General features: G+C 33.1%; 3 protein-coding genes across 15 annotated transcripts in view; 2 read left to right on the forward strand and 1 right to left on the reverse strand.

Moving 5' to 3' along the window:
• Positions 1 to 519: 519 nt before the first annotated feature.
• LOC105342146 (dynein light chain Tctex-type 5) lies at positions 520 to 3,292 on the forward strand. The gene is made up of 3 exons (XM_034448018.2): positions 520 to 888; positions 1,491 to 1,533; positions 2,505 to 3,292. Exons 2-3 carry the CDS (start codon positions 1,519 to 1,521, stop codon positions 3,090 to 3,092), a joined length of 603 nt encoding a protein of 200 aa, XP_034303909.2. The 5' UTR covers positions 520 to 888; positions 1,491 to 1,518; the 3' UTR covers positions 3,093 to 3,292.
• Positions 3,293 to 5,664: 2,372 nt separating this feature from the next.
• On the forward strand, positions 5,665 to 9,828 carry LOC105342148 (F-box only protein 8). The gene is made up of 6 exons (XM_011449013.4): positions 5,665 to 5,804; positions 7,331 to 7,535; positions 7,791 to 7,920; positions 8,255 to 8,373; positions 8,803 to 8,987; positions 9,435 to 9,828. Exons 2-6 carry the CDS (start codon positions 7,336 to 7,338, stop codon positions 9,632 to 9,634), a joined length of 834 nt encoding a protein of 277 aa, XP_011447315.1. The 5' UTR covers positions 5,665 to 5,804; positions 7,331 to 7,335; the 3' UTR covers positions 9,635 to 9,828.
• A 2,667-nt stretch (positions 9,829 to 12,495) lies between these two features.
• The window catches only part of LOC105342151 (arf-GAP with Rho-GAP domain, ANK repeat and PH domain-containing protein 2), a 53,957-nt gene continuing 42,283 nt past the window's right edge, over positions 12,496 to 24,169 (reverse strand). For 11 of the 13 annotated variants that reach the window (XM_066075115.1, XM_020072912.3, XM_066075114.1 and 8 more), the window contains 11 exons: positions 22,358 to 22,445; positions 21,838 to 21,918; positions 21,401 to 21,481; positions 21,217 to 21,291; positions 20,784 to 20,892; positions 20,181 to 20,314; positions 19,804 to 19,938; positions 16,584 to 16,672; positions 16,210 to 16,248; positions 15,331 to 15,421; positions 12,496 to 15,053 (listed from right to left, as the gene is read on the reverse strand). In XM_066075115.1, coding sequence (XP_065931187.1) covers positions 15,030 to 15,053; positions 15,331 to 15,421; positions 16,210 to 16,248; positions 16,584 to 16,672; positions 19,804 to 19,938; positions 20,181 to 20,314; positions 20,784 to 20,892; positions 21,217 to 21,291; positions 21,401 to 21,481; positions 21,838 to 21,918; positions 22,358 to 22,445 — 946 coding nt within the window. In that variant the 3' untranslated portion in view covers positions 12,496 to 15,029. Of the gene's footprint in view, positions 15,054 to 15,330; positions 15,422 to 16,209; positions 16,249 to 16,583; positions 16,673 to 19,803; positions 19,939 to 20,180; positions 20,315 to 20,783; positions 20,893 to 21,216; positions 21,292 to 21,400; positions 21,482 to 21,837; positions 21,919 to 22,357; positions 22,446 to 23,534; positions 23,546 to 24,169 lie in introns of those variants that run through there. The other 2 variants (XM_066075117.1, XM_066075116.1) reach the window with 1 other exon arrangement.

The raw sequence follows: 24,169 nt of genomic DNA on the forward strand, positions 1-24,169 counted from the left end.
TTTTAACTTGCATATCAATTTATTTTTAAAACAATGGTTTCATTGAGTGAAATCGAAGGAAAAATGGGGGGGGGGGGGGTTCTTTACCCTTAATATTTTTCCCCATTCTTTCTTTCTTACTTCCAGTAATGGAACAACTAACTACTCTTATCATGTGAATAACAATTCATTCGGGTGTTTAATAAGATGGGTAAGAAGCAGCCAACAGTCGCCAGAATCTTATCTCTTGGTTTCTTTCATTAGAAAGTGGGCTCTTAAAGCATGCTCCGCGCTGACTTAAGAGCCGTGTCGCGTATGGAGTCCCTACCGATACCCGTTATCCATGGTAACTGTGGTCCGGTGATTGAGGTAGGACCCTCTCACTAATTGATTTCTCTCCCATCGATTGACTTTTATTGCTGCTTTAATACCAATTAATGTGAACAGCTACGATTTGAAATCAATTATCGAAGGGAGAGGAAAAAATATTATACCTTGTTATCTAAATGCTTTCTTTATAGGGACAACGTCCCGTCGGTTCGTTTATATTCAGAGGTTGCCATTTCACCGCATTACAGAGGCCAAGTGGGATTATTTTATTGAAATTTTCCGTAATCCGTTTACAAGCGAGTACACAATTTCATTTTGTCGGATAGTAGGGATAAATATCGTGTTGTGGGTTTAAAATACTGGCTTAGGGACTCTCCTGTAGAGTCGTTAAGTAGTGATTTGAATACGATCGGTGCGCATGATGTCCTATAACATTCAGCAGACACAACATGTGTGAATGCATTTAAGATTTACCAGAAATTGAAATTTAATCGAGAGAAAATTTAAAGAGGAAAAATTAAGAATCTCATTTTGATATCGCAGCCAGTTCAAGGACGAATTTGAAAATAGTGATAAAAGGTAAGAATTGAGTTTAACCTTCTTTTTTTTTTTTTAAATATGTACCTATACTTATTCTACGGTACTTATGTTGATCTAGCTGTTCTGCTTATTTTTTTTCATGTTGAGATTGCTATCAAATAAATTCATTGTTACAGGTAGACAGGTTAATCTTTAATTTACAATTCTATGCGTGAGAATTTCATTCACATCTCGTGGGGAAGGGTGATAGAATTCGGTTAACTATACCTTGAAATTATACCCGTTGGAAATATACTTCCGTTTGAAACTCATTGTATTGTTACAACCCGGTCGTAAAACTAGAGGTATATTAGATAACTTCTCTCGTGTAGAAAAAAAAAGCGTCCGGGAAAAATCTGGAGACTATTTAAACACGTAAAATAAAGAAGAGTAAATAGTAATCTAGAGTAGTGTTGACAATTCCAGTCGTAAACCAATCTATATGACAATTTATCTATTCTGCATACTCGATCAGAGGTTTTTTATGGACTAGGCCTCCGATTATATCCATTTGATCCATGAAACTGCATATCTTTTAATGGCGCGGATTTATATTGCCCAACAATGATTTGATTTACATATACATGTATCTACAATTGCAGGCTGTGTGAATATTGTTGACGTTTTGCCATGACCACGGATTCGGTAAATATTTTCTTCTTTTTTCTGTCCTTAATTAACTTCTTCAATAACTCTGTTACCTGTTTCAACAGAGTTTAAATCATAAATTGGTTAAATTACGCGATTTTCATTAAAATATAACACTAGTAATTGTTATTGATACTTGAAGCTGTGTTAATTTATCATTTTATTTGTTTATTTTCGCCAATGATTCGAAATATTATAATCAATATTAAGACTAGTGGGCAAATTGGACCAGCACAAAAACTTTTTAACGTTTTGTCGTTTAACTCGTCAGACTTGTTCTATTGGGTTCATTTTTTTTTTTATTTCAAACGATTTGTAAAACCAGAAATAAAGATTATTTGGTAATCAAGAGGGAAATTAATGTGCATATGGATAAAAACGCGCATTCATTTAATTATATGCACTTCATTTTAAATTAAAGAAAGGATTATACGTTGTTGAACGTGCTACGAGTTTCTTCTCTGTCGGCGACGAACCCAGTAATCCGAAAATGCCGAAACAAAATCTTTTAATCTTTGGTGTTTTTTTTATCATTTTGAACCCGCTTTGTTACCGTTGGTTTCGTTTTGTTATTAAAAAATGAATTGTGATTCACTGCTAACAAATGAATGTTGATTATGAGAATGTAAATCCGCGAATTAACCAATGCGTAATTGTTGCGCAATGTTTCTTTATGGAGAGTTAAAAAGTCAGCGTGTATAAACCCTTACAACTTGGGTTATGTTGGGTTACATAATGGTTTTAAGAATGTTATTTTAGTATAATAAACATTTTGAAATAACTTTCTATTTGACACGTGTCACAACACTCATCAGCTGCTCATCTTTTACACTTGACAAAGCATATTCCGTCTTTAAGTTAATTTTTAAAACAATTGTCGTTTGGACTATGGAAAGATTTTATTAAAGAAGTTGGTAGTCTCAGCAAATGGGTTAAACATATGCACTATTCTTAATTTATATCGACAGAGAAAGGAGTCCATTCCTATAGTTATTACAGATGATTCTCCGGACACGTCGGGGGGTAATAGCAGGTTCCCTTCCAGGAAACAGTCAATGAAACCTGCCGGGGGGATGGGTCGCCGAAAGTCCATCATGAAGCTGTCTGGAACCACGGCCCTTGCCGGGCGACGCCTGACCAAGGCCCTGCTGGACCTTCCCGAGGAACAAAGCAGTATCGCCAACAAACCCAAAGTCCGCATGGAAAACACGTACAAAATGGCCCCCGACGAAGACACAACGTTCGTTCCATGGAAAGTTCGGAACGCCGTCTTGGATATTTTCAAGGAACAATTGTCCTCTGTGTCGTATGACAACAAGACTGCCGGAAAACAGTGCTGTGATCTTGCCCAAATGATCCGAAATCGGGTCAGAAATATGGACTTTCCGCGCTATAAGATAATCTGCAATGTGATCATCGGACAGTGCTCTGAGCAGGGACTGGAGGTGGCCAGTCGGTGTCTATGGGACGATAAATTCGACAACTATACCTGTATCGAGTACAAAAACCACTCTCTGTTTGCCATCGCTATGGTTCATGGTATTTTCTTTGAATAACTCGTCCTTGTCGTCAATGCTAAGCTGTGATCTGTCTCGATGCATCCGTGCCTAACGTTACATGTGTGCGGAAAACGGAGAAATCCTCATTTGTGTTTTTAATGCACCAGTATTTTATTAGCGTTTTGTCGGTATTTTATTTATACTTTATTTTGTGAAATTGGATATGTAGATTATTCGACAATAAAATTGTGAATTATCATGTGTTTTGTATGAGATTAAGTCAAGTAGGACCCCCATTCGACCGGTTGACTTAAAAGAAGATTGGTCATCAAATAGGCAATACAGGGTGAAAACCATAACAGTATTCAATATTCATAGATCATCACATATAGGACTGCTAACGATTTGGACTAGAACAATTTTAACAGGAGCTTGGACTTAGGGTAGTTGTGTCGAACAGAAATTTGAAGTAGGCCTATCTATTTCATTGTTGGCCACTCGGCCATGGCTCTTTGAAATCGACATGATTTGTCTGGCTTATGAGCTAAAACCATATATGAAATCTATGCATCCAGCGTCATTTTTAACTTGTTTTGATGAAGAAAAAAATAGATAGTAACGTCTTTTCAAAAGTCCAATGTCTTGTTAAATGGTTTTAATTTTGCATTTAAATATGTTCAAGAGTGACTTTTAAATAGATACAGTATGACAGACGGGGGAATAATTAAAACGGATGAAATGTCTAAATTGGGCGGAATACGAGTCTGAAAGACGTCAACATACGAGTACCTTAATTCTTTCAAAATTTCTTTTCTAACAATGTATATGCAACAATGGACTTAATTAATTTAATCCAAAACCCTCAAGTAGTGTCATTTAAAAATTAGAACTTCAATGCCTTTTATTTTATAGGGTCTTTGCTCCATATTTTTGTCGTAGTCTAATTAAGGTCTAATGGAAAACATACCAATTTCAACCAACGAAAACTTAGAATGATGACCCACTTTACATTTGAAATATCATTTGTCTCCCAATAATTGGACGTTTAAGGAAAATCATAGAAGTCCGTACACTCATGGCCAACATTAGAAATAGCATCAAAATAAACCACTTTAATTGTTGTGATTTGAAATGTCTCACTGGTTAGGGCACCAGACATTTGATAACCTTAAAAAACCTGGCTTTTTAGGTTGAGGTTCAATGTTTGTTAAAATATTTGGACTGACTTTGACAAAGTGTGCCTAGTGTAACAAATAAATGAATCTAAACAAAATTTTGAAATTGTATTTTATGATTAACCAAATGGGCATTTGCCTCCCCCCCCCCCCCCTTATTCGCTCATCAGAGGAAGGTATCGAGTAGACTAGCAATCAGCAACCCACCTTCAAAAGCCCAGGGTCGTGCGTCAACTCCAAGAGGACCCCTTATATTGATACAAATTATTTGAATGCATCTTGCCATGAGGAATATAATGATTTTGTATAAGAGAATACCACCATAAACATGATACATGGGTTGAGTTTTTAGTTTTTAACTTTTTAGCTTTTGACAAAGACTATATACTAGTATATATAGTTAATTAATTCAATGAAATTTATGCAAATTGACAGAGACTATAAATTCTATAGTTTATCAACTCGACTGGTCTGAAACACAAGTTCCTAGAGTATGTATACTTCTACTAAAACACCCCCCCCCCCCCCAATTAATTTTTTTTTTTTACACTTTTGTATGAAAAGCCAGTTTTACAATGTTGGTTAAACATAAAACTAGGTTTACGGCTATAAACTATATGGTCTATGCGTAACACTTGAAAAGCAAAAATATCTAACTTAAAATTAGACGTAAAATACTCCTCTACGGTACGGTGACCGTAAAGGAGCGGAATTACCAGTCTAATTTTAATTAAATTGCAATGCAAAACAAAATAAATGTGATATATATGCTAATATATCGGTTTTATGATTCATAAAATACTGTTTACGACTCTTAACTATAGTTAACGAATGGTTTGTAAACATGTATAATTAATCAACATCTATTTAAGCATTAGAATCGCCATCTTCGCTATAAAATATAGCCAAGGTTTTCTGATCCGCACCAAAGAAGCGATGCGGATCAGAAAACCTTGGCAAGCGAAGATGTAAAATCGCAAAAATGTAATATACACGTAGGCCTAGTTAAAGAATGCGTTTGAGAAACAGTTTAACAACAAATATCTTATTGATTGTGTATTTGAGATGTACAATTTTAGAGTGCTGTGAAAATATATCACTATTCTAAACATTAGTTCATGAATTGAATATTTATGTGATGTATGAAGTAGATTCATAACTTATTGAGATGTTCTTAGAGATTTTAAATTGAAAGATTTTACATGTTACAGTTATAGTTAAAGCTATAAAAAATAATTTTGATATATGGGTCTTAATTAAAGAAATAAATATCACCATTTAAAGAAAAAAATCACTGTTTTAATTAATATTTTGTATTATTGTTTTAATACAATATTATTATGGAATTGCGTATATTTTTTTATGATTTAGCAGAGAGAGAGAGAGAGAGAGAGAGAGAGAGAGAGAGAGAATGAATTTAGGCCAATGAAAAGTCGTCAAATTGTCAACTGCGAACTATCAAAACAAATCGAGGTTCCACGTCATTTTCGCCAGTTTGTAGTTTGTTACAACCAGTTTTTGAACAATGCTGCACATCAAGTATAATTCTAGGAACTTGTAAGCTGTTTTATAATGTAGTCAGCACATACAAACTGTAAGTATCTTTGCTGCCCGCTGCCATATCTCCTACAACAGATTTATCGATTTCTTAAGCGTCTGACATTTATCTCGAATTTCCTCAGTATTGTAAACAAACTAATATATCTTTTTGCTAGAAATTTGTTTGTTTTATCAGTTTACTGTCATATCGAATTATTAAAATGAAAATGATAAGAAAAAGAAACCTTAATCATTACTGCAAAACTGTTACTTGATCTCAATAGAAATAAGTATCAAAAGTATATTGTTGTTGTTGCAAATTTAACGGCTCTCTGATTAGCGGTCGGTTTGCCTCAGGTAAGTTCAGGTAAGGGATGGAGCCTAATTGATAAAGGTGTGAAGCCCGAGTCTTCGTGAAATGGTTAGGCAATCCCGGGCCGGGGCAAAACAAAAGATTGGCAGTTATTAATCTGCCAATCTCATTAAAGTTTTCAGGATATGTTACGGACCAGTATATTTGTATTTGCTGTAAATATTGCTGCAAAACAATGCATATTTTGGAATTGACGATTGCCGATCTGCCTCGGCTTTTATTTTGCCCCGGGCCGGGTTTGCCTACTCATTTTATCAAGACTTGTGAAGCCCTAGGGAAACACACGAGCTTGTGTATTCATTTAAATATACACAGTTTGTTACAATGCTCTCAACATAGTTTTTTCGATGATCTAGAAAAGTATCATATTTTTATAAGTACTAGAAAAAGCAAATTGTCAATATCATTGAAATGAATAAAAGAACAACACATGAATGACCCCATGTGATATTGGCTATATCTATCTTTTTCCATCATTTTTGATGGGTTTGACTGAGTTTTTATTGCGATGTTTCATGCAATATACAATAATCAAACTGTAGTCAAATATAATAAATTAAGTGCAAAATTAATGCAACATAGGTTTGTATTTATAAGTTCTCTGATGAGCAGCTAATATGCACAATAATTCTACCAGCTGTGCCTGTACCAAAGTTGTCATTACTTGCTTCTCTTCCATTATTAATTGGTGCATGAGAAATTTCTCAAAGAAATCATAGACATATATCTATGAAGAATTGTGATATCTATAAATCATGGGCACAAGATTTGATGTAATTTAATTATTTATTCTCAATTATTCACAAATAAAAATCTTTATTTTGAAATTATCATGGATGATCAGAGCCATTTGATTAATAGACTATTTAGGTGATCAGCATGTTTGTTATGGCATAAATTAAGTACAAATAAATTTTTAACTCTCAATTTTCAAAGGTGGAAAATTTATTCGTCAGTAGTTTCTTTTAATTATAGTCAAATAGACATGATATTTTAAGACAGTGCTTTTTTTCTCGGGCTTTAAAGTAATGTCAATATTCTTGTGATGTTATCTCTTCATAGAAATAGATCCACATTTAGTCTAATGAAAGATGCAATAGTGTTTCCCTCCAATTTTTTTTAGAGGGGATGGGGGTGGTGGTGCTGAACTAAGAAGCAAACCAACCATGAAAAACTTAATTGGGTAATATAATGTTTATTTCATACAGGGGATATGGGTCAGATCTTAAGAAGACATTTAGAATCGGAGAATGGAGTTGATAATGATGGGGCGGTTGCCAATAGATTCCCAGATTTGGCTAAGTTACCACCAGAAATCAGCATGGCTATCCTGTCCCACCTAGATGCCACCGATTTGTGCCTAGCTGCTTGTGTCTGGAATAACTTGGCAAATGATGAAGTTTTGTGGATGGGGTAAATTTTGATGAACAAACTTTTCCTTTTGCAATAAATAGAATGTTTTTTATTTTAATATGATTTATCAAAGCAATTGAGATTATCAGATTATTATGTTCAGATTTTGTAAAATAGTCTTATTCAATGATAAACAAATATACATGTACTGGTGTATGGGAATGAAATAATAAATTAAAACATGCATTTAGCTTTGAACTAAGTACATGTACATTAATGCATATCTATGGATTTATTTATTTGTTTTCTGTGCAGATTATGTAAAGCCTCATGGGGATACACCAGCATTTATAGGTACATCAATAATCCTGTCAAGCTATCCTACAGGAGACTTTACCTGTTGTTGGATGAAGCATCACTTACTTTCAACGGCAACCCCTTTGAGGTATGCAGGTGCTATATAGATATAATGTAAACACACATTTCTAAATGGTTTTATCTCTACCTATAAGACTACTCATATTGTTATAGAATATGTTTATGTGACACCAGACTTCAGTGATTCATGAAAGTATTTTCTATATAATAGATCTGTGAGGCTTTTATTTTGATTTGTTGCATAGTGGTGGATCAAATTTTATATTTTATTCTGCTCAGGAAATGTCATGATAAAGTAATACAATAATTTTCCTGCATAATTGTTCAATGTATCTTTTTATATTCTTATTATCATATGGTATATTGTGTTGGGAATTATGATATATTGGTATATTTTGTAGGGAGAGGAATATTTATTCAAAAGAGGCATTATGGATAACAATGCTTTAGATATGGCAAAATTCTTACACTTCACGAATAAGATCAAACCTGATAAAAAGAGAGAGTATTTAGACAGGAGGTGAGTTGAAGTATGTTTTCAAAATTCACTGTCTTTGACAATATTACCCTGGCACCATGGTCAAATCTATGTTCTTGGTTAGTCAACAATCGTAACTAATGCATGGTGAAATTTCCTATGTTACATGTACTAACACTGGAAAAAAGATACGGTAACTCATCATTGTACAAGTGCTTATACCAATTTAACTGAATAATTTCAGTATCCTATTTTTAAGAAATTTCAGATGCATGTTTAAAACCATGCTTTATACAAACATTTTAAAATCAATTGTCTCAATTGTTTAATAAAAGTTATTATAATTGAAATAATTTTTGACACATAATGTTACATGGTACATCTTGCATAAAAATTTCAATTGAAATTAGTAGCTCTTATATGGCTGTGTCAAATACCAGTACTGACACAATGATGGTGTCATATTTTCAGAAGAGACGTTTTAGACCACCTACTGCAGCTACAGAACTTCCAGAATCAGTTCTTGCCCAATGCCCTCCGAAAATTATTCTGTAACATCTCAGCTCCAAACAATAGAGGAGAGTACCTGTCTGAGATGATTGACAAGTTCTCAGACAGATTCTGTCACTGTAACCCAAAACTAGGATTAGATAAAGGTAAGAATTTAATGGGAATTGTCATATATATGACAAAATGGGTGCTTATTTTGTATTTTTCTGTTGTTGTGGATGAAAATGGACAAGGTTATTTCTCTTCCCAGTAAGAGCTGGTACCATCAGAGTGCAAATTAAAAGTCTTGTTAAGGGTTCTTTGGAATATCTTCTTTCAATGCTCCACATAATGGCACTGTCTTCTTTGCTAGTTTTACTTCTTTCATGTAAACATTCAGTACAATTATGCTGTGTCCTGTTTTTCTTTCATCTTATTTTTAATGTTTATTTTATGCTCTACATCCATGAATCTCTTTACTGTCTATAGTGCATTTTCCCTATGTTTCTTTTTCATAAGACTGAAGGGTTTTTAGCTCTAGATACATAGATAACTATGTTCTAGTTATCCATGCTTTTTGCCTCTCTTTCACATCCTTTCTATGCTTTTTTCAGACACAGTGTTTGTTTTATGCTTCTCCCTGATCATGCTGTCTGTAGACCTCAGCAGCCCTGCAGTGAAAAACAAAATGTCCAAGAGAGAGTTCATCAAGAACACCCGCCGAGCGGCGCGGAGCGTGGACGATGACCTGGCAGGTGACCTCTATGACAACATCTATCTGATTGGTCACGTAGCAACTGACAGTCTCAGATGACCCTCGTTGCTACAGTAGTGACCTGATGTGTTACTTTGTTTTTACTTGTATGTTTACTTAACCTTGTGTATATTCTTAGTGGGCTGGCATATTGTTTTGAGTATAATTATATTGACTTAAAGTTAAAAATAAAGATAATTGAGGCAAACGATGCATTTGAATTTTAAGGTATTTCAAATGTTTACCATATTTGTGATAGACATGTTTCAGAGAGGGTTGAATGTAAGATAAAACAAAAGATGATACTGCTGATTTTTTTATCCATGCATCATGGTAAAATTATTATATTGATTTACATGTACAGGTATATACATGTATCAATGATATATTTACATGCATACAGAGGGTATAGTTAGAGGCATGCTCAGCAAAGCCTGTGTTTGAGAGCACTTGCCAAGTCTCCACTTCCCTTTAACAGAAATATTCGAAAGAGCTTGTGAGTACATGCTTTGCTGAACAGGTCTAAGATGTTACAAAAAATTACTGGTATATGACAATGGAATATGAAATGTTTGATTTCTTTTGTAAAGTTTTCAATGATAATTGGCTTGAATCTTGATTTTTAAAGTTCTATGGATAAAAAAATTGTCAATTAACAGAAACATTAGCCTGTTCCACAAGAATTACATTGTAACCAAGAAATATACACGCACTGTTTGTGTTTGTATGGTGTACCAGTTTAGTAGATATTTTACTCTGCATGTTGTTACAAACTGTTGATTTTTTCACCTGTTTATGTTAATTGAAGCTACATGTACATGAATGTAGAATGAACAAATAAGGGGAGGGAACTTGGGAAGTACCAAGTTGTTATCCATATATAACCCAGTGAATTCATTTTAGTAATATAACTATGTATCTGTATTAAAATGAACTAATATTGAAATATAAACTAATTGATCAGTATTTATATTCCATACAAACTAAAAAAAAATGATATCGGAACTTTGATGTAATTTTTTGAAAAAATTAGTATTGCACTATTATTCAAAGAATTGGAAGGGTTCTCATAAAAAAGTCGATTCGATTTGATTAATAAAGCCTGGTGTTATTTAAAATTTCCTAGGGTCCTTCCCAAGGATGCAGACAAACTTAATACAGTGCATGCTACAGTCACATACTTTTGAGGTTATTTAAATGTTGGTTGTGTATTTAAGCGTATACAGTAAAACACGATTACAGTGAACACACGTTTAACAAACTAATGTTAACAGCGAAGTTAGTTGCATTTCCTCTTAATTTTTACACATATAATAAACTTATCATGTGTAACAATTATGTTTAGAACGAATCAAAATTGTTTGTCCCTAGCACTTTTTTTACTGTACAGATCATTGGTTTGTGCTAATCTGGCATTTATTTACTCAGTAGCAGTTGTAAAATTTTGTCTTCTTCTAAACATTACTTTCCCAATATGTTGCAAAGTAACTTATTGCTACATTAAAAAGTTAGGTTACGATCTTTAAAGATAGAAATTTGATTAATAATATTTAATATTTGGAAGCATGTGATATTGATGGCAGGTTAAAAAAAAGATCAATCGTTTTCTTAATCTCCGAGTAAACAACATACTCTATGATAATTAAAACTCCTATATTGTTGTCAATCATGTCTAAAGGCAGCTTTTTATGTACTGTACAAAATTTATTTATTTTAAGGATCTTATTTTGAAATTTGATTTTCATAATAAAGTATCTATTCACAATTAATCTGGCATTCAAGAAGTCTGTATAGATAAAGGCATAATAGTGTTGGAAACTAAAGACCATTAATCTTAATTAACATGAAGAACAAGGGTTAATTAAGCTATTGGTTGTCCTTAATGTCTTTCAAGGTATAAGCATGAAAGCATCAAACCCTAAAAACAGAAAATTGCACGATAAATCGATGCAATATCTAATTGTTTGATGTCTCTTTTTGTTCCCTTTCACTGTTAATTTGCACCCTTTGTTTTAATATGAGTTTATTATGTTAATTAATTGTGAATCTAACCATTTCTTATCTTATGTATATATATATATTTACAATGGCAATTTTATACCATGTTTGTTTCCATGAATATTTTGTAAATTATACTGTTACTTGAATGAATAAAATTCATCATGATGATCATTACTGTCTTATTATCATTCAACCAACTTTTAAGATTACATTGCCTTCATTCATAACACTATGAACTACAGTGACGATATTTGACATCTTCCTGGATAGATCATGTTACAACAGGGGCATGTTCATCAGAGCAGGCGCTCGTAAGTTCTTGCAAAAAATTGTGTTATCGATAATGAGTATAGTAAACTATAGTGCTCGCGAGCACCTGATCTACCGAAGACGCCTTAGGTTATATTCAATTAGCCAACTGCATAATGCCAGTGACAAGACCACATTGAATATCATTACTGCCTATCCGATCTATTTAACACTTATATTAATGGTACTTCTTTACTTTAACGCCACCTCTATATGTAAACTTGTTAGAAATAAAGTGACTTCTTAGTTGTTTCATTTGGGACAAAATGGTTGCGGATGCAAGTTATGTATTTTTTTTTTTTGGCATTGTTCACAATCACTTTAGCGAATGGCATGAAACAACAAAATTTGTTATAGCTTTGTTACTGTAAACAGTATATATGGAACAAAAATAGAGAGAAGATTCTGTCATAATTAAAAACTTCCCAATATAGTTGTAGATTTATGAAGACTTTCTTTGTGTATGTATTTTGTATACATATTTTACAGTTTATTTTTCATTAAGTATAGAAATAATGGATCACAACACATATTGTAAACTAATTACTTTCAATATCATTTGCAGATATTTTCTCTTTGGAGTCCCTCAAACAAAACATAAAAAACAGATCAACAGTTTGACAACATTTTTTATTGCTGCAGCAATTATTATTTAAAAACACGAACAGCCCTTGGAGCATGTATATCTATCCACACCAATATCCTAGCTGATAAAATACATTGCAGTAAAGCAGAACTCCATTGTTGTTTAAAGTCATCATAAAGAGCAAGTAAATTAACAGACATTTTACAACCAAATTAAACTCATAATGTTATTGTACAGTGCTAACATCATATTTGTCAATTGCTAATTGGAAGGTCCACCTATATCCAGGAAATTTTTACAGGAAATGTTTTAAACAAAGCACTTCATTTGATTGCTAAACCAGTGTAAGTAGATATAAATAATTAATGTCGATATTATGATGTATAATCTTAAAAGTAAAATTCCTCCCAAAAATAGAGATATAGTCAAACTTTGTTATCTCAAACTCATTTGTATCCATATAAGAACTCAAGATATCTGGGAATTCGATATGTAGAGGTTAAAATAAAAACCACAGAAAACAGTGGTTGTAACTTATTCTAAGTGATTGTCATTGTTATAGAAGAGAGAAAGGGTTTATTTTCTGCATGTTTCTCTTGTTTATTTTTTTTTGGAATGAGATTGAATAGGAAGCTAGTATCACCTATAACGATATTTTCACCTATTTTGTGGATGTTATTTGGTGATAAATGTACCATTAATAAAAAATAAATTTTACAAGTAACCAGGCAATATAATATCCATAAGCAAAATTAACAGACATACCTAAATCATTGCAAAATTCACACATAATTATATAAAGCTATTTATAGAACCTAACTCGCTGATCTTGCACAAAAATCATCTTTGTACCCAAACCACATTACAAAGAGTTAAAAACAGGTTTTGTATAAATCTTAGACACTGATAAATGGAAATGACACACATCCCTAACCTATGAAATAATTATGAGTGATTGGTGTCAAAATTTGCTAGTAAGCTAGTGTACTATGTGGTGTATCAATATTGTTTTAACTACAGTACCAAGCACTTCAAAGAAATGGAAAAAATAATTAGCGTCATATATCTTATTTATCTTCTAGAGTGTACAGAGATATACTTTTTGCATAACAAGACTTGTCCATTAAGTTCAGAACTTTAATGTACTTACAACAATTAAAAGAAATATTAAAAGTTATTCAAGTTAAAGAAATGATAAATGCACATTAATATACTGTACATCAATATCAAACAATTTTTATTCATTCCAGATAACCTCTGTGTATTGCACTTCTACAAAAACTGATATAAACTTTCAACAAACTAAAACAATAGTAACATGTGTTTGGCAAATAAAGCACAATACTTTGTACAACTTGAACAATGTACAAAAAAAAATACCGTGTTACACACATCAACATTAAAACAACTCAAAAATAACTTCTTATCTACAGCAAAATCCTCAAAAATTAGAACAAAATAAAATGATTATTATTTTAAATAAGTGCATTTTCATGCATTAGTACATGTAAACAATATACCGTACACGTAATCTCCTTCTGTGATTAACACTCAATTAATTAATTAATTAATTAACCAAATAGTTCTGTAAATGTACATGTATATAAACTTTTGTCACAGCTTTTCAAGTACAAAAATAATATCTTAAATTGTAAAAATTATTTTGGAAAAGAAAAAAATAAATAAAAAAATATCAAGAACAGTAGTATTCTTTTAACTCATTTAAGTACATTCATATTTACAATAGAATATAGTTACAATATCTATACAATATTTACACTATAAATGTAAAGACACTGCATTAATTTAACATATAATTTCATATATATTTAAGGATTTCTTATACCGTGGTAAATATTGATATATTTTGTCCTTTTCAACAAAATATATAATCTTGAACACAGAAAATTCTTTGTATAGCAGGAGCATGTACCGGTACATGTACAAATATTAAGATATTTTTCTACTACTATTATTATCCCTATCCAATCATTAATGTTTTTTAATTAGTAATAAGTACAAATAGTTAAAGCAAACTATTAAAGCAAAATAAATGTTCTACAGCAAAAATGCTTGAATATTCAGTTGCATTAAGATAGTTTTAAAGTTTATATCTACATCTCAATGTAGCATTGTAAAAAGTAAGAAGATATTTAACAATTTAAGTATTGTGGAACCCCTTTAAAGAAGAATACAATACATAGCGGCACCACTGCTTTGGATTCACAGTAGACTCCATTAAGCAGGATAAAAACAAAATAACGTACAACCCATTGTAATGTAGCTTATTGCATCTAGCCAGACAGATGACTGAACACACTTCGTGATGTCTGCAATTATTTCATGGAGTAAAATATGCCTGTAGCACTACCTGTAGTTCCACAGCATATAAAAGCATGGGGCTCTGACAGGGAGTATTCCCATTTCAGAATGATATTCTAGATTACTCTCTCTTGTGAACACAAGCACACTTGATCACTCAGACGAATCATTGTGTAGTGTTTAAGCTTTTGTGAAATGCTTCGATATGTAGAATTAGTCTATAGTCACGAGTCACTGTCATGGTAACAGACCCTCTGGATGCTATAAAACAAAAATTTAGCAATATAGCATACAAGTTAAGACACTGTATTGATATATAGGTTCTTACCACGGTTCTTAATTACATCAATACATAACATTGGTATTTGTGATAGATGCAATGTAAAGTTTCACTTTTCAACAACTTGATATCTACACATAGTTTTCATTTATACAGTGACTTGGTGGCCAAAAAATTCCTGGTCAGATCTATCCAAAAATTGCTTTTGTCAGAGCAAGGTTTTGATTTTAATGTGTTTGTTAAATTCTAATATGTTACCTGTGCAGCAAGCAACCCAGCCATCCAACTCAGTGAGTCATTTTCTGATGAGAAACACAGAGTATGTCCAAATACTGGGGTCTCCTTTGATCTACAACAGACAGGCCTGATTACAATCCACTGTTACTGTTTATCAAAAATTCAAAGGCAATGATCTTTAAAAAGGCATATTAATAGAAACTGTATCAATATATATTTTACAATTCAGAAAGAGGTGAATCATGTACATTTGTATATGTTTACATGTACATTCCAATATATCAATTCAAAATGTTTTGTAGCACACACTTTGGCTTTTATGATGCCTTGGAGACATTGTTTCTCGCATTATCACCGGTGTGAGATCGGTTTGTCCGGTGTGAGACAGCAGTGTGAGATTTTTCTGTCTTACACTGTGTATAACTACGCTGTTTTAAAACGTAAACAAACGTTGTCTGCTGTAGGGAAATGCAAAATAGTGCATTGAGATTATCCATTAAGTAATTGTGTTGCATAATTAATTACAATTTTTCATATTTTAATTAAAAAACTGTCGTATGCTTTCATTTAACTTGCACTATTTGAAGCACGCGGAGGGATAAACCGAAAGTAATCTTTTGAACGTCATAACAGAAAGTTGTCAAACATCATTTTTTAAGCTAATATAATGCGAGAAAAATAATCATTCATTATATACTCGTGTGGGATAGTGAAATTCCACCTCGGGGCCAAGATTCACGGTCTAGGACTCTGCAAAGCCTCGTCCTAGACAGTGAATCTTGTCCCTTCGGTGGAATTTCACTATTCCACACTCGTAATAATGAATGATTCTAATAATCTCCAAGTTTTCTTTTTTGTAATACCAGTGTTTAATAGAACTGTTAGAACCCTGACACTTACCCTGGTGTCTCACCAACTTTCAGGAATGTGACTCCATACCTGAAAATATAACAAATGAATTTAATGGAGGTTGCTGGTGGGTTATACATGTATTTGGTCATTCATGTTAGTTGCAAAAGACAGTAGGAGACAAAATGACAATAAACTGTAACACAAGACAGAAAAGAAAGGAATACATATGAAAGGTAAAGACCATCACTCAATTTCTTTTAAAATGCTTTTGTATTTTTTAAAACACATGTACATGTACATTGAAGGTAAAAATGTTTTACACCTATTGCTTTGGTATATATGTAGAAGACAATCCTTCTGTCTATTGAACATGTTTTTGGAGGAGGAGGAGGAGGAGGAGGAGGAGGAGGAGGTTTACTTACTTGTCTCCCTTTCTGATTATTGGATCCATTCCATAATAAATGACTAAATCCTCAATATTCCAGGACCCGATAGGGGAACCTCCTGCAGACTGAAAACATAGGTAATCATAGATTACTAAGCTCACCGAGACGGAGCATCACCCTTATGAGACATCACCTTCATAAGACCACCTTTATCATTTTATATGAAAATCATACTTTATGATCTTGGATATTCATGGATTCTGTTTTGACAAAATATCGTATATCATCTGATAATTTTTTTTATGATAATCATATGTTAATATGTTAATCAATACAATGATATAAAATTAAATATTGCATCATGTCATATTTCTAATATAATATATATCATATAATAAATAAAATACCGTAATAAACAATAATGAGATTTGATATTGTAACGTATGATATGACATTGTATTGTGTTATACCTTATTGTATTTGATCACATAATACAATATCATAAAATATAATACAATATAGTATCATATTACAATATCACATTACATAATACATCATAACACTGAAACATGATATTATATTGTATAATATAGAATGATATTGTATTGAATGACACTGAAACATATTTGATACATTATATGATATTATATCATATAATACAATATAATTTGATTCCAACATTGTATCTTATCAAATGATACAATATTATGTGATATGGTAAAATATAATAAAATACATTATTATATTAAACATATTGCATCATATGACACAATAAAATATATTACAATATCATATAATACAATTTCATGTGATATGATAATATATCATATAAACCAATATCATATCATACAATATCGTATGATACAATATTATATAATATTACAATATCATATAATACAATTTCATGTGATATAATTCTATATTACTGAAACTAATATCATATTATACAATATTGTATGATACAATATTATAGAATATACAATATTGTATCATAGGATACAATATAATATTTTGCAATATCTTATGTAATTGTATCATGTGATAAAATAATAAATTTAAAAATACAATATAATATTATACAATATTGTATCATAATATACAATACTATACATAACAATATCATGATACATAATCATATCATAAAATATCAAAAAAATTGATACAATATCATATCGTATCGTATAACTTTTTATAAAATAACATATGATATCATATTGTATCATATCAAACAATATTGTTTCATATCATACAATACTTTATCATAGGAATCATGTTATATCATTTATCAACAAACACATCTATCTATCGAGCTGGTTTGAGTGAGGTAGGAGATTTCTTTAGCATCCTTGATAATGGAGATCAGGCTCTGCTTCTGAAGCAACCTCTGCATTTAATTTATAATAAAGTAAAATCAACTATGCAAGCTATCATCTATAAAACATGTGACCTGTTCCAAAAAACTAAACCTCATCCAGCATCCGAAACCTATGGCTCAGATTCAGCATTCAAGCCCATCAGGTGCATTTGTATCATAAGACGCATCATCCATGCAATTTTGGTGAAGTTTGGACCAGTAATAACTAAGATATCATCATCAGAGGGCACTAGCAATTAAAACCTTAACTTCCTCCAGCATCCGCAACCTATGGCTCAGATTCAGCATCCATGCCTGTCAGGTGCATCTGTATCATAAGACACACCATCCATTCAAGTTTGGTGAAGTTAGGACCAGTAATAACTAAGATTTATTTTTTAGCATCCTTGATAATGGAGATCAAGCTCTGCATCTGAAGCTACCTCTGCGATTCATTCATATTACAGTTAAATCAACTATGCAAGTTTGAAATAGTACTATCATCTATTAAACATGTGACCTGTTCCTAAAAACTTAACTTTATCCAGCATCCGAAACCAGACTATGCATTCAAGCCTGTCAGGTGCATCAGTATCATAAGACACACCATCCATGGAAGTCTGGTGAAGTAAGGACAAGTAATAACTAAGATATCATCATCAGAGGGCACCTGTTTCAAAAACTTTATCTAACCAGCTCTAAAAACCTTAACCTCCTCCAGCATCCGAAACCTATTGCTCAGATTCAGCATTCAAGCTTGTCAGGTGCATCAGTATCATAAGACGCACCATCCATACAAGTTTGGTGAAGTTAGGACCAGTAGTAACTAAGATTAATCATCAGAGGGCACCTGCAACAAAAACTTTAACCAGCTCTAAAAACCTTAACCTCTTCCAGCATCCGAAACCTATTGCTCAGATTCAGCATTCAAGCTTGTCAGGTGCATCAGTATCATAAGACGCACCATCCATACAAGTTTGGTGAAGTTAGGACCAGTAGTAACTAAGATTAATCATCAGAGGGCACCTGCAACAAAAACTTTAACCAGCTCTAAAAACCTTAACCTCTTCCAGCATCCGAAACCTATTGCTCAGATTCAGCATTCAAGCTTGTCAGGTGCATCAGTATCATAAGATGCATCATCGATACAAGTTTGGTGAAGTTAGGACCAGTAGTAACTTAGATATTGCTATCAATGGGCACCCGCAACAAAAACTTTAACCTGCTCCAAAAACCTTAACCTCCTCCAGCATCCGAAACCTATAGCTCAGATTCAGCACTCAAGCCTGTCTGGTGCATCAGTATCATAAGGCACACCATCCATGCAAGTTTGGTGAAGTACAGACCAGCAGTAACTAAGATACTGCTATCAAAGGGCACCTGCAACAAAAACTTTAACCTGGTCCAACAACCTTAACCTCCTCCAGCATCTGAAATTTAGGACCTAGATTCAGCATCCAAGTCTTTCAAGTCCATAAGTAGGTCCAGATGCATCATCCATGCAAGTTTGGTGAAGATAGGACAAGTAATAGCTTAGATACAGGACCTGCAACAAAAACTTTAACCAGGTCCGGACGCCGACGCCGACGCCACCGCCGACGCCGAGGGTATAGCATAAGCTCTCCTTGACTTCGTCTCGGTGAGCTAAAAACACCCAAATATAACAATCTACTGTTATCCTCATTTTCACAAGTGAATTTAAGAACATTAATTAGTATCTTAATATACACTAGTTTTCATTTTGGTTTGGCTTCGAGTTACCTCTTCTGACAGTGACGACTTTTTTTTAGACATGGATTCATATTATTATAAATTAATGGGAATATGGAAGAAAAATACAGAGGTTGAAAATGTTGCAGGTCATTATGCAAATAGAAATATACACATAGGCAAGGGACCTACTTTGGCATCCTTGAAGTAGGATAGTCTGGATTGCTGGAACTGGAAGGCATATTTGTTGGATTTACTGATTAATAACCCCGTCTGTTTCTTCTCTATCAAGCGGATCTCTGAGAATAAGGCCCGGCTTGGGTCATACTGAAACAACAACACATCAGCATTATCATTCACCGACTATGATTCATGTAAGGACTGTATCAATGACATAGTCAGATATGTGGGAGCTAGAGGATCGATGAGGACTATATCATTGAAATAGAGTTCAGATATGTGAGAATTAGTGAGGACTTCATTATTAACATCAAGTTAAGGATTAGTGAGGACTTATATCATTCCGATCATCAATGTGAGAGCTATAGAATCAGAGAGCCTGGACTCACCATGTTGGACAATTTGAGCATGAGATCAGGGGTGGGCTTTAGACAGAGACAGGCCTGTTTCCTATAACAGTCGGGCCAGTCCCACCACGCCTTCACCACCGCGTGGGGATGGTCCGTGTCATGGAGAGGTCGCTCTGTAAAGTCAAGTTAAAAATCGTCACTTCTTGCCTGTTACCATCAACCATTTACATTACAATATCAAGTAAGAAATTGCGATTGTTTTCATATTTATATATTTACATTTTCCAGTGTCTTTGCCTGTGATAACACTACGTATCGATTTTGTACTATATAACCCATAATACAAATGACGCCAAATCGAGGCGCCAGCAGAGTTTGCTTATTAATATTTAAATATATAATCGTACGATGGCTTAAAATTATATAAATATAAGTAATAAGGAATCATTCTTTGAATATTATGAGATGATAATTTTGGTCGGGGTGTGATCAAATCTATCATAAAGCCCTTCGGGCTTTATTGGATTTGATCACACCCCGACCAAAATTATCACCTCATAATACTCAAAGAATGATTCCTTATTCCTTATATAATCCATTTATAATATATATTGTAATTAATATTTTATGAGTATTTTTTACCTAGAGCTCCATCACACAAGACCTCATGTAAGGAATATTCTTCATGGGTCGCATTAAATCTGTACTTCAACTGGTCAATCACCTGTTTTACAGTGGTGTGAATGTTGACCTAAAACAGAACAAAAGTTTTCTTTATTGAATAAATTAGAGAGAGAGAGAGACAGAGAGAGACAGAGAATGAGTGTACACATATAAACAGAGGTAACAGTTGAGTTATCCCCATCCCCACCAAAATTCCCACCATCCCACCAGTGAGAGAAAAACTTATTTCAAACATTCCAAACAATGCGAAAAGAAACCTGAGTTTCACCATTCCTAGCAGTGTTCAAGAATGATATTAATTAAGTATCCTAAGTTATACAATTACAACCAGCTTATGAAGAAAGCTGAGCATTGTGAACAATATTCCCTCCCCCAGTGTGAAATGACGTACCTCTGGATTGTAACAGTTTCCACTGCGACTCAGGAAGAAAACACTAATCTTTAGGGAATCATTTACGTCCACATTCTATAGATCAGAATAGGAAACATTAGATTAAAATACTACATCAACTCTTTTAGTCTAGCTTGGTTTCTATACAAGGCATTTCAAGTTGATGGTGGCATCACTAGCTTACCTCCTTGGTGGTGATGATCCCGTCCAGAATCTTCTTCCCTTCATCAACCTTCTCCTGCATCAACTTCTCATCCTCCCCAAGCTAATTATTAATTAATTAATTAATTAGACCATGTTAAATTTTACAACATTTGCTGAACATGTTTACTCTAAATATATCATCATGGTTTACTAGGAGTCTGAGGTTAGGACTTGGGGAGAGAAACTTGTAAGTATCTTTCAAAATTCCATATATCACCTTGTCAATGACTACTTTGAAGTCTCACCTCCACCAAAAGCATATTGAAAGTTTATCATAAACTCTGGAATCCCACCATAATCACATTGAAATCTTTTCCAAATCACTTTGAACTCTAACCATAACAGCTTCCAGTTTCCAACATTTTAAACCCTCACCATTCTCAACCTGCTGTGGCAGTATTATACATATAGCCTCACCTTGAACAGTTTCTGGTGGTGCTTCATGATATCTCCTATGACAACCATCTGTAGCTGCACATGAAGACTGTTAACTTCTGACTACAAAGTTAAATACAAAGCTGACAAAATAGCAGTTTAGAAGTTCCATACTTAAGGTACCTCTGAGTCACTACACCCAGACTTAGACTTTTTAAGACACTACGTCACAAGATTGCGATTTAAATATTTTGTTAAATTGTTTATATCATTCGATTCGGTTGTCGTGGCTCAGTGGTTAAAGTGTTGGGCTTCTGAACTGCAGATCATGAGTTCGAATCGCCCTGGAGCTTTTGTTCATGTTTACTAAATTAAATTTTCCAAAATGTAACTTTTCATTCAAAATTGCACATTTTTTGCCTATTTGACTTAAATACTTCTTATCCATTATAATATCTATCATAATCAAGTAATTTTCTGCTGATTTGAGAAAATATTTCAAGGTGTAGTGAGCCACCTTAATCCATAATGGTAAAACTTTCCATCAATTTCCTTATTTTACCTCTGATTCTGTTTGCATTAGTGTTGGACCAAAGGCAATAGCAATGTTCTTCTCTGTCATCTTATTCTGAGCCGAGTATCTTGCAAGTCTAAAAAGAGACACGCAACTTTAATAAGATTGGTTCATGTAATTGGTTGATATATACATGTATATAGTATTTGATTCCAAAATCAACATTATGAGATTGGGTTAAAAATCAGCGAAATCTGCTTTATACAAAGTAAATTCATTTAAAATAATACTATCATATTTTCATCATAAAAGACATTTTCACACCTGAATATGCAAGAATTTTAAGATCCTAGTGGTATATGTGCATTTGTTCTTACTAAAAAAAAAACATTCAACAAAATAATTTTTGTGTTACTTAGTTGTGTACAAATTTATTCATTGTGTCAGCTAGAGTACTGGCCAGAAACTAATTAAGAGAAAATGAATATATAACCAAAAAGAATGAAAATACTTAATATGTAAAAAAAATTTAAGCATGCAATGAATTTGTACTCAAAAACTAGGTTTAAGGAAAAAACTAACTCAATAAAATGCACTCTTAAAAAAATTATTCTTATATATACAGAAAATCAGTCACAACACATTCCATATAATAATACATGTATCTTATACAAATGAATGTTTGTGATGGAGCATTGGGGCTATCATGGGATCAAAAGAAAACTTTGCTTTTATAAAATTAAAATTCTTATTTTCGGCTTTGAGTACGATAGTGATGTCTATAATTTCCTTAAAAATAACCAATGCACTCATAAACTTCATATATTAATACCAAAAGTCAGTAATGAAAAGTTTTCGTGCCCATCAAATCAACAATAAAAATTTGGGAATTATGAGCAGAAAGAGATGAGTGTGCACAAAAAAGTCAACATCAGTTGTGCATGTATTGTAATACTATGTGCATGTATTGTAATACTATGTGCATGTATTGTAATACTATGTGCATGTATTGTAATACTATGTGCATGTATTGTAATACTATGATGATTTATGTTCAGATTGTTCAAATTTTCTACATTTGTTATATGAATTATAGACTATACACTTTATAGTGCTGGCTGCATTCATATTTATCATAAATATTAATCAAGATAAACATGGGTAAAATAAAGTATTATTACGACACATACAAAATCAAAACCATACTTAAAATATCAGTACCTACACTCAGTTCAGCTGTCAAATGAAATATTTCACTGATCAACCACACATAATTTTACATTTATTTAAAACATTAATAGATACATAGGCAGTATTACGTACATACATAATGTACCTGAATGAGTCTAAAAATGATATTCATTAAGTTGATTTGTGACCTTTGTATCATCACGGTCACTCCTTTTTGCAACCTTTAAGCCTGTCTCACACAGAACACACGGCTTATACGGTTGGCCACCCGTGTAAACCGTACATACAACCGAACCAACCGTGGCCTTATCCGACTTACACTCGGGCCATTCGAGTGTATCCGTGAAAGCTGTGTATGATTTTTAAACTTTTAAAAAACTGGCACGGGTGCCATGTCCGTGTATGATCATATTAGCGATCGTACAAGACCGTGTGAGACCGTATATACAACCGCACATGAAGTTTTGTACAGACGTAGAGACCGAGTCTGGTCGTGCTTGACCATGTATAATTCGTACTTGAACCGTATTGGTCGTATGGCGATCGTATGAAACCGTATTGGTTGTATAAAACCGTGTGAGTACACTCGTGTGAATCGTACGGTGATCGTGTGACATTTAAGTGTTAATCCGACTGTTGGATGTAGGACTTGGGAACGGTTTCACACGA

This window comes from Magallana gigas, chromosome 2 (assembly GCF_963853765.1).
Source record: "Magallana gigas chromosome 2, xbMagGiga1.1, whole genome shotgun sequence".
In the NCBI taxonomy this organism is placed as follows: Eukaryota; Metazoa; Mollusca; class Bivalvia; order Ostreida; family Ostreidae; genus Magallana; species Magallana gigas.